Raw genomic sequence first — 13,302 nt, 5'->3', positions numbered from 1 at the left:
AGTTATTCATATGTAATACATGCTGTAACTTCTTTCAGATTGAAAAAAGCTTCCAAAAGATTGACTACATACACTGACTCAATGTTTTGGTGTAATCTCATCAACTCAACTGCATGTAACACACTTTCTGTTACTAAGACATAGCTTCAACAATATTGCCTGAGCAGCTACAGAATTATATGTAGTGAATTTTTGGGAAAAAAAATTCAAAGTCGAAAAAGTTACATGTGGTATAACATGTGATTTATTTATTCTGATGGGCAAAAAACTGAGCAGACCTGTATGTACATGATAGACAACTATTGACTTAGGATCCAGCATTGAAAGACCTCGCAGATGAATTGGTTTCAATTTATAAGTTGCATCATCACAAAGTCTTTGGAGAAGATGATTGCTGTGAAAGCGAAGATTATTTCGGTCTGGATGAGGCAAGAGCCATAGTTAACGCACTAGACAAGATTGAACATCAACAGGACATTGAGGAGACCATGGGAGGTGATATACTAGAAGGAGGGGTCAAGGTTGTTTTTGATTATATTGAAGAATGGAGGACACAAGATGTAGCCATAGAACTTTCAAATAAACGAGTGAAAACATTAGAGTCAAAAAATAAATCTGATGTAAATCGTGTGTTAACAGAAACAACTAATATCATACAAACTCCGACCGGTCCTGCAGCAGCAACAAAAAAGAAACGACGAACTTCAGCTCAGGTAAAAGCAGATAAAGAAGCTAATGCTCTTAAAGCTGCATATAATAAGCGGTGTTTGGACTGGTTGAGGGTGGATAAGATTCCATACAACCAACTAGATGCAAAAGAGGAGGCTTACCAAAATAAGTGAGTTGTATTCCTCACTGAACCAATCGACAAATTCCTTGTCAATACTTCCAAACCCATTTCGATGATCGGTCTCATTGATTTGCTCACTGTCACCTTGTTCTTCACTGTAGTATGAAGCAACAGGCCAGTGGAAGCGCTCCAGTTGTTGCTTGCCAAAATCGACTTTGAGTTTCTGGATGCCAAGACGATGGATATCTCCTAGAGGTTTACCTACAGTTTCCGAGTTGGGTTTAGACTTGGTGATATTCTCGCTTCTGGCCATGTTCAGGAAGCGAATCATCGATGTTGGGGTGGACCGGTTCTTACGTGATTGACGGACATTGTTCTGACCAGCTCGTCCTTTCATAGTGTTGACCAAATGTGAGAGCTAAATAAATTTATAACTCAGTCATGTATACTCTTAAAGTAGTGAACTTGCGAACAAATTGATGAGATTCCAATACGCACCAGCCCAACAGTGAGAGAGAATGTCTCTTTGAGTCGCTCGATGTCTGTTCCTGGCCCCTAGGTCAACCAAATCCAAGCTTTGTCAGCTTGAGAATCTAAACTAGAATTGAACCTACCTACTGCATGATTGTAAAAGTACTTTAGCCAGTAATTCTTTATCTCCAGATGAAAATCTTTTGCTACAAAATGCCCATGTCGACCGGTTGGAGAAATCAAGAGAGTGTGGAGAATAACATGCGAAAGCGACTTCGGAAGAACCTTTGTTAGCAGTCGAATGAGTCGAGGTAGATACCGGGAATAATGTGAAAGGCCTTTGATTCCTTGCATTTTCACACTCCACGACTTCCACATGAGGAGAAGGCGGCCTACATCCCCATCTGACATCGCACGATTGGCTTCGACAATGGTGGCAAAGTCGCAAAGTCGCAGTAATAGCTGCAGTCTACGGCTATCATTTTGGTGGCGCGCCAGACGGATAGCTCGTCCCGATAAATAATTGACAAATACTTTGTTGATTGCTTCCTCAAGAAGCTCGACCATCATGTCTACATGATTATTGACAGTATCTACAGGAAGTTCAAGTTCATCACTTGCAAAATGTACAACATATACTGATCAGTAAGCGTGTATGATCATATATTTGAAAGCTGCAAGTGGACCCACAAGATGCAACTTGTGATAGTTGCCTCGTGTATCTGTTCGATCCATCGTATCATTGATGTAAAATCTTTCTTTGAAGTAGGTCTTTCGCTCTTTCCACCCAGCTCAACTACCGTTCGCCACGCTCCTTGATCGTTCTTGTTGTCAGGATTACCCCAATGATGTAATAAAATGGCCTGTCCGATGTTCCACAGTGTGTGACCTGCGCCGGGAATCATGAGCAGATGTGATAAACTTTCATCTGGGAATTTTGAAGGAGTCCGCTGACTTTGTAATCCGTGGAAGTTAAGACAAGTACCAAGATCACCTTCGATAATTTGGAGTCTACTTGAGAATTCTTCAGGCGATAGACCGGTTTGTTTAGTCAGCTCATCGTAAAGGGAAGCAATTCCATCAGACCCATTGTCTGATGAATCCATCAGCTTGAGCATGGATATATCTGGTTTTTCGGGCTTGATTTGATTTAATGCCGGGGGGTTCAATAGAGGAATGTTTTTGAACTTCTTGGGATTCTTCATATATCGTAAGAGGACACAAGCTATCTGATTCTTGAGAGTCAAATTCCATCGCTTTGCTTCGACTTCATTTGGAAGCAAGTCTCCTGAGTTTACAGGCTTTTCACAATCGATTTTGAGAAAACCTTGAAATGCCCAAACCGTACACTCTTCAGAATCCAGGCCAGTAAGGATTTCAGGATTCAGGTAATGAATATAACCCCAAGTTCCATGATATGTTTTGCTTGTTGCATCTAACCGCCTACTATGTACTCGCTCCATCATATCCAGATTATCAATACAAATGAGAAACCCAAGTGTACCCGCCACCTTGATTTTCTCCTTGATAGTTTTCGCATTCTTCTTAGCAAGTACTAAAAGGCCTCTAAGAGCTGATTTTCGAGAAGCACTGAGACCGATTTGATATAGGTAGTGGTTAACTCGTTCCGAAACGCCGCAGGCAAGCAAAGTGATTGTGTTTTGAACCTGGAGTGCATTGCATCGGCGATTACATCCAAAGGCAAGCATCTGTACCATTGTCCGAGCAATCTATATATAATATAGAGTCAGTCTTGTGGTCACTAGTGTTTTGTAGAAGATAGCTTACGGATTTCAATCTAGTCTGTGTGTTTTCTGCCTTGTCCTTCGATTTGTGATAATCGTTTGTTGCAGCCGAGTTCGTCGCCGCTTGACAGTCCTCATGCGAGTCTAAGTCGGAGTCTGATTCTAAGTTGGAATCTGAATTGATATGTAAACTTTCCACACTCGTTTCATCACTGGTCTTCTTATGAATCCCTAGTTTAAAACTAATCAATTCGTGGATAAAATTCATGCTTTGAATGACAGTGTCATCTCGTTTAACATCCATTGCGTGGTCAAAAAAAGGCTGATCGAGTTTATTGATGTTGATGTAGAGACTTCCAGTAGGTGGAGACTGTGCTGCTACGATAACCTTTGCCTGTGAACATAGACATATAATTTATGAGATTATATATCAGCTTCTGGTTTCTTACAACATATACATCATAGACTCCGGCCTTACCTTCTTCAACACCCAATCATTCCATTTCTGTCAACAACTTGGCTTTGCATTCACAAGCTCATCAATTGCATCCAGGATTTCCTCGGTGGTTTTCCAACCTTTCTTCACTGATCCCCACTGTTTCTTCCGCGAGACAACATATTGATTAGATGATTTTAAATAAGACAAGAGGAATTTTTTCGTGCTGGTTTGCTGCTTGGTCATAAATCGACAAATCCTTTCGACTAGATCATCTGTTTCTCCAGATGATGGTGGCGGTAAGCTTTCGATAGTCGGATCAAGCTGGAAGCTAGTTTCTGATTCTCCGGACCCGCTGTCCATTTGAATCTTTGTTGAGTATAGCTGAGTGATTGAGGTTCGAGGCAAAGTATTGTGAAGACTCGATTTCCACAAACTTGGCCTATGGGTCAGTAGAGAGGGTCCAAATTTGGATTTAACTCACATACACATGTGCATGTATGTTTTCGCAGCAAAAAAATAAAAAAATAAAATAAAAATCATGATTGGAATTGTTTTTGAGGTCCTTTGGACTTTTGATTTTGAAACCTCTTGAGAGGAATCGGAAGAGGCCAAAAGATGGGCAAGACCTTGTTGTGTAACTTGACCGGATGAAAGTGAGGGATCAATTTGTGTGACAAAGCTAAATCAAGGATTGGAGATGGCCCCTGCCAAATCCAAATCTAATCAGGCTGAAACACGCTGATAAGTCGTAAGTCCCTCCTCCGCAAGCTCCGTAGGAAGCGCCCGCGCGGTTTGGAGGGACTTAGTTAAGTTAGATGGGCTGAACAACATGTTGAATGTAGTGGACTCGCATCCTTCATGAGTAAAATAACGACCTAAAATATCCCGCAGAACGATGAAATGTATAGAAATTGAACCAGATCGAATCGCAGTCTGATGAATAAGGTTCTAAGATTCGTCGTCCATCCGTAGTTTTTGTCATTTCCCATTCGATTCTTCAAACCAAGAGCTGATCAAATCTAGATGTAAAGCATCACAAGAACGTGCTGTAGATTTGGTCAAGATATCAATCCTTTGGAAAGACTTTCCAAAACTTCTTTTGCGAAATCAAAAGCAACACTCCTGAATATCATGAAGCTCTGACAGGCTCTGACTCAAGAGATTTGAGGATAAAGAACTTTGAATGTAGTTTTGAAAATGTAACTTGACCACGCATTCACTGCGGTTTGAAATCCAAAAATGTCGGACTCCAAAATTTGGGCCCACGAAAATATGGGTGGAACGCAATGCAGTGTCACAGATGCTGTGACACTTTCCCCTCACTTTCATGACATGTCAATAAATATCATCCAGACCGATTTACACGGACAAGCTTATTTATTCAGAAGCGTTGATGTGAAGGATTTGACACTCACTTCACATGCCCAAATCACCTCGTCTTCATGAGGATGATAAATGGACACCTGGGGCATTTTATATACTTCTGAGCTTCTTGGCTTTCTCAAAATTTGTTCCCCAAAACCTGAAGACGAGTCATATGAGCCTTTGCTAAACCCTTCTAAACCTCCAGAGTTTCACCAAGACTAGGTTTCGATAACTCGCCATAGGAGTTACAGTCAACTCTCCATGAAGGCATACCTTTTATGGGCATAATCCCTCTAAATGCATAGGTTTTTACGGAGTTTTTTCCCGCCAAAATGAGATTTGCCAGCCAAAACAAGATTTGTAAAGGCATATTCCTCTAAATGCATAAGAAAACTGCCCGCCAAACTGTATGCCATTAGAGAGAGTTGACTGTATGAATTTGATAATCAACATTCCAACGCGACAAGTCAAATCAGTTCAAATCTCATACTCTGGTATTTATATATTTCTATTTATTGCGAGTCGTGTCACATAAAAGAACGTGAGCGACCTTCTCCCACACGGGTGAGAAGAGCGATCTCGAATTTTGCAATTGGCCAGCTTTTGCCTCTTCCATTCACTCTTCCCTCATTCTTGCTGGCCTTTGAGTAAGGTCAGGTAAGGTCATTTTTCAAACTCCTTCAGCTGTTTGGGGTTTACTTATTTGCCAAACTTATACAATTACGGTACTCAAAGCTACATAGTTACACGTATATAGTTGTCGTATATACTTTTTTTTGGCGGGGAAAATAAAACGAATATACTTTTGGACTCGTTTTCCCCGCCAAAAAAAACTATGTAGCAAAAAGTATGTACGCGTACATACTTGCTTTGAGTACCGTAAATGATATATCATCTAGCTACCTTTTTCAACTTCTTAACCTTCATCAATGTCTTCTCTATCCTTCAGCCTGTTTCAGCAATCGCATGCGGAAAGCCAATGAGCTGGAATGGCGGCCAAGGAACCTACGATGAGGAGCAGGTCACAGATCAATTAACACTTTACAATAATGTGTGGGGAGGTGTGAGATTCAATAGGACTTCATGATAGATTTCTTGTCCACTCTAGATGGATTGGTTAAATCTCGGAAACATTCAAACACCAAAATTGACCATTGACCTCTTTACTTTCAATACGTCTGTCAGCTGATAGCACAGCTGCTGGAAGTAGTCAGACTGTCCAATGTCTATCCAACAAAGGATCGAGTGTAAGCTGGACCACTTCCTTTGACTTCATATCCAAGGACTCGAGTTTGGATTATCAAGTCAAGTCTTGTAAGTCTTGGCCTTTATTCCCTTGAATGATTCTTTGTGCCATTACACTCCTCAGTTAGACCACTTCCGCTTTTTACCAAATAGACTCTAACCTAGGTTGGGCCGGTAAACCGATTCAAATCTCTACCTTGCAAAGCTTTCATATCGACTGGAATTGGTCTATGAGTGAAGAGTCATCTGACCTGACAACCAATGTCGTAAGCTGTTTCATTTCACAATCATCCTGATGTTGATTGAATCAAGAAACTTAAGCTTCAAACCCCCCCAGTCCTTAGATATCTTCACTTCTACTGATGGAGCCTGTTCGGGCCAATCAGGACAATGTGCAACCCATGAAATCATGGTCAGAGAAAACTTCTTCCTCTTCTCAACCACATTCAATTTTTTACTAAAAAACTTCTTTCGTATGATTCATGACTCGTAGGTTTGGTTGGTTGCAAAAGGAGGTGCAAGACCAGCTGGAAGTTCAACCCAGAAAACTGTATCAGTCGCCAATTATGCCTTTGAAATTTTCAAAGGTAGCGTGGGTGGAATACCAGTAATCTCGCTGTTCCCAGAAGGCGGCAAGAGTTACACGAGCTTTTCAGCAGACCTGATTCACCTCTTGCGTAAGAAAGCATCATTCCGTTTGAAATTGACAAGTACATGTGACTATTTTTTATTCTTTTTTTTGATAGAAATCGAACTCTGTCAATTTGGAGTCAGTCCTGATGAATATATAGTCACAGTTGGAAGCGGATGTGAGCCCTACAAGGTAAGTAACTAATGAGTCATCAAGGAGTAAAACGCGTTAATTCAGAGAACTGAAGAAGGTGTTTTTGTTAACAGGGAGTTGGGACTTTACATTCCACTTACTCTCTAAGCATTGCATAAAATGAATTTCGATTCATTCTCTAATCTCCATGGCCTCTCCGCAATTCAAGCATCTTGTGTATACAGCAGCCCTACATTCTTTTTGACAGTGTACTTCCCTGGCCCCTTTGCAATAACCAATTACTGATGGTCTGATGGATCTCATATCAAGTCCATACAATAGCCAATCTACTGTTAGGCACAAGCGCATGATCGTGAATATGCATTGTACACCTATAACAATATGTCTGAGTTCCTTATGAGATCATTGGCCTAGTTACTTTAGGTTGCCAAGTTGTGTTGTGACATTTCACCTACCCAATTCCTCAGTCATCTATAGCAAATGTTGCCTGGTTGTAGCAAAAAGTGTGGACAAGTGCCTGGAGAATTCATCCAAAGTAAGTAATACGTTTTCCTGGGATTCAAATCAAAGGAGAAATCAGTTGGTTGTAGGTCAAACAAAAGAATGACCATCTTAAGTGAGCCAAAAATAAGAATTACATATTTGCTTATGGAGGATGTCCCTGATTGATCAAGAGGTGTTTGGAAGTGTATATCAAACCATACTCATGGCCTGACAGGCTCCAGAATATGTGGTCACTTTTTGTATGGATGCGCCAGTTTTCACATTCTGATCACATACAAATCCAATTTTCTGGTGGTAATGGACCAAGACATTCTATTGGTCATGCAATGCAAAGTAGCAGAGCACCTCGCCCAGACCAAGGTAGGTTATATCAGATTGGGTAGATGATCAGGCTTCCCTCATTTCTGACACTCACAAAGCAAAGTCCTACAAATCTCGATGTCATTAGAAATCATTTGCTCACAATCATCTTTCAAACTCACAGATCCCTGCTTGTATACTCAAAGGTACGTTCATTTAAACCAAATTCAAATCTAAAAATCTTTAATAATGTTTTCAAAAACAAAATTCTAAAAACAAATCTAATCAAGCTGCTCTAACTTTCTTGCTTTTTCGTTTTTCCTCTACACTCTCCTCCTTTTCTTAGGTCTAGGTCCACCAATCTTCAAAATAGTTTTATCTCTAACAGATCTAATCAATTCTCTAATCCCAATCCCCTGAGCACCCATCAAACTAGAAACAAAAGCATCTCTACCATTCCCAAATCCATCAAAAACGATTTCTATTTCTCTAGGTAATCCTTCTTTAATTGATCGTTTATTCAAATCGATCGAACTAACTGCATTTTTAGTTAAGATTTCGTTTGGATTGATTAATGATCCGATTCCAGACAGATTCGAATCAGCTCCTTGAGAAATTAATTCTTTGATTGTTTTAAACATAGCTAAAGTAGCTTGAGTAGCAGCTTCATATTCTTGTCGTTTGCCTCGTTTGAATCCTACACTACCAGCTGTCACTCTTGCAATGATGGCTCCAGCCATTGGAAATGCTTTTTGATATTCTGCATGTCCTGACCAAGATCCAGGTAGGTTTGAGATGGGTGTATGAGTAAGAGTTAGTCTTGTGTTGTTTGATGTAGATTTAATGATTAATGAATATGATGTACGTTCTCCTGATCGTCTTCTGATTGGATCGGAAGAAAGTTCAAATGGTGTACGCATCGCTCCAAATGATCTAGGTGAATAACGTGATTGATTTGATTCTCCTGTTTGATATCGATCATATCGAGGTTTAGGTTGTTGTTCAATAGGTTGGATTAGAGTTTTTGGTGTTCGATCAATGGGAGTTTGAGATTGACTTGCTGGAAGAACATCATCGAGTGTAAGTGTAGATCGCGGTTGAGGAGGTGAATCGCTTTCACTACTATAAGATCTATTGAAGCTGGTAATGTTAGATGATGATCGATTGAAGAAACGATGACAAGCTTGAGGTGTTGAGACAGGCTTGATGAATGTTGAGGATATCCGAAAGCATAGAATTCTTTCAAAAGCGGAAAAGGTGGACATAAGCGATGATTTTTAACAATCCAGAAGATGGTTAGGTAAGAACCAATCAAGCATAACTCACTGTGGATTGTTCATTGTTATTGTTGATGACTGGTGTCGCTGCCGAGGAGAATTTTGAAGGTGGTGAGGATCCGACTTGCATATATGCCCCAGGTGTCAACAGAGGATTACACATGCTCACCGCACTGTCGCCTCTTGTGAAACGTCAGTGACAGAGCTGCCGCTGTAGCTACCGATTGATTCCGCCAAGTGTAACACTCGAGTTATCAATCAAACCACCAAACCATCGAACACATCCACTTCGAATTCAAACTTACTCAACACATCCACCTCAACGAAAATGGCAGTAAGCTAACCAACACCAGCCATACTTCGTGATCCTTCAAGCTTTTCTAATCAATTTATTTAAATCTTTGAACGCTTTTTAGATTTCGAGCTTGATTTACAATACATTCATGAAACGTAACTCGGTTTACGTTTCAACAATCTTTGCCGGTTCATTTGCATTTTCTTTATCATTCGATACTATCACCACAAAATGGTGGGAAAACCATAACCGAGGTGTTAGTTTGATTTACCTTTATCGTGCTTTATTTTCACTCCAGACTGATTGGTTGATCATTTTTATCTTTGCTCAGAAACTTTGGTCAGATATTCGTGACAAGGTTTGCAAGAAGATTATCTAATGTCTTTGAAAATGATAATGTACTTATTTATATGCGATTTTATCTTTGGTTCTTTGATGCATAATGTGTAGGTCGTTTCTGAATAAGATCTCATTCGAAAAAGCAATACGCGCTTCGAGGAATCTGGATCTTGGTCATTACAGTTCTTACTTCAACACTGTTCAACTTTTTGAAAAAGGCATCAAATGTGATGGAGTGATAGAGCAAGATGGAGGATTTCAAAGACACATGAAGTTGATTGTATGCGTGATGAATGATGATCTAAACAATTCCTTAGATTTTCTAAATTTACAACCAATCAATCGAGCGACCTGATGAGTGCATTTACCAATCGGAAATGGTAAGCAGACTGAGCAAATCCGATCACTTCAAGTTCTCAAATATCGATCAATTAAGGATTTGATCGAAGTTTTTCTTTTGACAAGATGGATCTGATTCATGATTAGAATCACAATCGAGCATGAAATACATCATCTAGTAGAACACGAATGATGATGCGAGAACTCTACTCTCTTTCATCACTCGAATGCCTACCCATATCATAGCCAAAGCCTATTACCCGTACACGGACACCTTTTTAAACTGGTACATTCTTGCCTTCGTAGTGCATGTTGAGATTCATTTCATCGTGGCAATTGATAAACCACGCCGTCCTGAATCTGTTTATGACGCTGGTTTTCTTCAAGCTGGAAAGGCCCTCGCCCCGGCCCCGGCGCTCATGAGCTACCCCGAATCCCGCCCCCGCATTTCTCGGCAGAAAGCCGCGGGGAATGCGGTGACTCGGGGAGTCCACCACAAAAGAACAAAAAAAAAGAAAAGAAATCATGAAAAGGGGTGGTTGTGAGAACTCTGCAGCAAGTTCCAGAGCAAATTTAGGCAAGGATCTTTCTTCATTCCTTGTGAAGGAATTACAGCAAAGATTAGATGCATGCTACACAATTGAGCATCATATGGGCATTTGTTTTGAGGAAATCCAAACAATGATAGTAGTATAAGATCTATAAGTAGACACAGATTTGAATCCAAGAATGCGGATTCAATTATTCCAGGTAGATTGAGTCTCAGGGGGCTCCTGAGAAAAAAATGCTATGTAGTTTGAAGATTTTATAAGAGAGTCACCTTTGGTTCTTGCCCAGAAAAGTGACCACCTGATCATGTCTTCATACAAATCTGCCTTACTGCAACTCTTTTCTTACATATGATGGCCAAAGTTAATCTCACCAATGGCCCTGCTGCTGGTTCAAATGACAACCAGAGCTACACACCCTTTACCAAAAGAAGCTGGGTTTGGTCTCACTTTGACCCTACTACTTGTGCCAAAAAAAACTTCAGTGCACTGTGATGTCAAAGAGTGGGAAAGAATGTGGGACAGTCTTAGCTTGTGACATCCAATTTAGCATCAAGTGAATGTCAGATCATTTGATTGTCAAACACAATCTTGGAGCTCCCAACAAGAGGATCAAGCAAATGGACATGATAGACAGGCTCACAGCAACTGAGCAGGCATGAAGAATGGTGATATATTCTAACTTCAATCATATGGCAAATCACCCATTAATAATTGATTCTAATTACTCAACCACTTCTTGTTGTACTCTTGAAGCCCTGTCTGACCACTGCAGCTTTAAAGACTGAAATTGTTTGCCTGGTTTGTGATTGTGATTGTTTGTTTGCAATGATTGGGAAGGAATCTTCCAGAATGCTACTCAGACTTTGTAACCAAGAAACTACATCAGTTCTGGTTTTCTTGCCACTTGAGAGATTTCTTTTTCTTTCATTGAGAACACCTCCAAGGTCAACTCCTTGCCAAAGCTCCTGCTGTTGCGTACACACTTGATGTGCAGACCACACCTAACAAAACAGTTTTCATGGCTGTCACTGCTCATATGGTCAACTTGAAGTTAGAGAAGGTTGATTTCCTTCTTTCTATTCCCCTTATTGGCTTGTTGATTTCCAAGAGCTCACACCAGCAAAAACTTGGCAGATTTATTTATGGAGACCATCTCAAGTTATTGATTGGTGGTCTCAAGGATCTCTGTGCAATCACCATCCATAATGTGTTGTCAAACAAAAAAATGGCAATGACAATCAAGCCATCTTCAGGTGGAATTTTCAAGGCTGACAGGCACCTTATGGGATGTGTAGCACATGTCCTAAACCTAGCTGCTGTTGCAAGTTTCAAAGTCCTTGGCCCACTTGATGTTATATCAGAAACTTCAGACAATCTGCCAGCCAATCCAATGGCTTGGGAAATACCCATGGAGCTGTTTTAGCAGAAGGAAAATCTGGTCCCTAAGACCCATGTTCCCATCTGGGAGCCTCATTGAATCTGGCAGTGTATCAGTAGTCAAATGGAAGCAGCTTGAGATAATGATGAGCTTCCCCAAACCACTTAACAATACAACCAAACAATTCTGTGAAACTGAGTACCCTAGTACACTCAACACCGCCATCCCAATCTATATCATTGTGATCAATGAATTACAAGCTGTGTGTTAGTTCATGCCCTCATATCTTTCTCGTACTGTGATGCTGATTGATTGTACAGTCCCCTACCAAAATTATACGCAATTTGAAATTTGAGACCCCTCCACGTCACTAGCTCCATACACAAAATTCTGCAAAAGTTCAAACCACCCAAGCCGACTGGCTAAATCAAGCAAGGACAGGTTATCTGTGAGCAGGTATATAGCTTGTATACAATGAAATGCATGGATTTACTTGGTGTGAAAGAAAGGTTTCACCAACGGGTTGGTCCACCTTTATTTTTTATGACTTTGTTAAGTTGCTCGGGCATAGATTGTTAAAGTATAGTGTAATATTTGTTATGTCTTCTTTATCTTAACATAATTGATCTTAACTATTAAGTCTATTATTTCATATCTCATTTTTATTTTTGTTATTACTCATGCAGTCATGTTTTTCATATGTTACATTTATGTACTGTCTGTCATCATTATTAACCTAATTACCGTTAAGAAGATTAATGATATACCTCAAAGAGCAGCGAAGATGAGACTCCCTTCTTCATCCAAGATATTCTAATCACTCTTGGGTGTGAAGGTGAGTTAAACTCATATTCGTGGGAACTTTGATTGTTCATAGGTTCTGTTCTGAACTTAATCATTCCCTGCTCTGACAGGTATGTAGTTCAATTGTTTTCTTGTTATTTTTCATATCTTTGTGTTTCTTTATTTTGATGTGATGGAAATAAATACTGATCCAAGATATTCTAATCACTCTTGGGTGTGAAGGTGAGTTAAACTCATATTCGTGGGAACTTTGATTGTTCATAGGTTCTGTTCTGAACTTAATCATTCCCTGCTCTGACAGGTGAGTTAAACTCGTATTCGTGGGAACTTTGATTGTTCATAGGTTCTGTCCTGAACTTAATCATTCCCTGCTCTGACAGTTTCAACATAGATGCCACCAACGATTGTAGCTTATCATTTGGAATAGCCCACCACTTGCTGATGATGGCTGAGATCATCTCTTGGCGTGATCGAGGCTTGTCCTTCTTAGAAATCGTGTCCTTGAGGAGCTTCCAGAGATTCTCAATCGGGTTGAGATCGGGACTATTTGCCGGCCAGTCAAGTTTAATTAGGGAATGTTGTTCCCGCCAAGTGCTTGCTTGCTTGCTTTGGTGGACCGGAGGTCCATCCTCCATGAGTCTCAGATTGGGTGGACAATGAGGACTGTGAAGTAATT

At 40.3% G+C, this 13,302-nt stretch overlaps 5 protein-coding genes across 5 annotated transcripts; 2 read left to right on the top strand and 3 right to left on the bottom strand.

Moving 5' to 3' along the window:
• Nucleotides 1-709: 709 nt before the first annotated feature.
• Nucleotides 710-2,379, bottom strand: MELLADRAFT_95633 (uncharacterized protein; the record flags this gene model as incomplete). The annotated part of the gene is made up of 5 exons (XM_007418166.1): nt 710-772; nt 831-1,208; nt 1,289-1,345; nt 1,409-1,730; nt 1,952-2,379. 5 exons carry the CDS (start codon nt 2,377-2,379, stop codon nt 710-712), a joined length of 1,248 nt encoding a protein of 415 aa, XP_007418228.1.
• A 176-nt stretch (nt 2,380-2,555) lies between these two features.
• Nucleotides 2,556-4,917, bottom strand: MELLADRAFT_113485 (uncharacterized protein; the record flags this gene model as incomplete). The annotated part of the gene is made up of 4 exons (XM_007418186.1): nt 2,556-2,588; nt 3,050-3,400; nt 3,539-3,826; nt 4,861-4,917. The coding sequence occupies 4 exons, from the start codon at nt 4,915-4,917 to the stop codon at nt 2,556-2,558; spliced, it is 729 nt and encodes a 242-aa protein (XP_007418248.1).
• A 776-nt stretch (nt 4,918-5,693) lies between these two features.
• MELLADRAFT_123951 (endoglucanase) lies at nt 5,694-6,997 on the top strand (the record flags this gene model as incomplete). Its single annotated transcript, XM_007418203.1, has 7 exons — nt 5,694-5,871; nt 5,996-6,124; nt 6,209-6,321; nt 6,393-6,467; nt 6,549-6,732; nt 6,802-6,878; nt 6,953-6,997. 7 exons carry the CDS (start codon nt 5,694-5,696, stop codon nt 6,995-6,997), a joined length of 801 nt encoding a protein of 266 aa, XP_007418265.1.
• Nucleotides 6,998-7,966: 969 nt separating this feature from the next.
• Nucleotides 7,967-8,983, bottom strand: MELLADRAFT_113483 (uncharacterized protein; the record flags this gene model as incomplete). The annotated part of the gene is made up of 2 exons (XM_007418185.1): nt 7,967-8,774; nt 8,970-8,983. 2 exons carry the CDS (start codon nt 8,981-8,983, stop codon nt 7,967-7,969), a joined length of 822 nt encoding a protein of 273 aa, XP_007418247.1.
• Nucleotides 8,984-9,248: 265 nt separating this feature from the next.
• On the top strand, nt 9,249-9,594 carry MELLADRAFT_95631 (uncharacterized protein; the record flags this gene model as incomplete). Its single annotated transcript, XM_007418165.1, has 3 exons — nt 9,249-9,254; nt 9,337-9,471; nt 9,547-9,594. 3 exons carry the CDS (start codon nt 9,249-9,251, stop codon nt 9,592-9,594), a joined length of 189 nt encoding a protein of 62 aa, XP_007418227.1.
• Nucleotides 9,595-13,302: the final 3,708 nt, after the last annotated feature.

The sequence above is a fragment of the Melampsora larici-populina genome, assembly GCF_000204055.1.
Source record: "Melampsora larici-populina 98AG31 unplaced genomic scaffold MELLAscaffold_86, whole genome shotgun sequence".
Lineage (NCBI taxonomy): Eukaryota > Fungi > Basidiomycota > Pucciniomycetes > Pucciniales > Melampsoraceae > Melampsora > Melampsora laricis-populina.
This window is presented reverse-complemented; position numbering and strand designations above follow the sequence as displayed.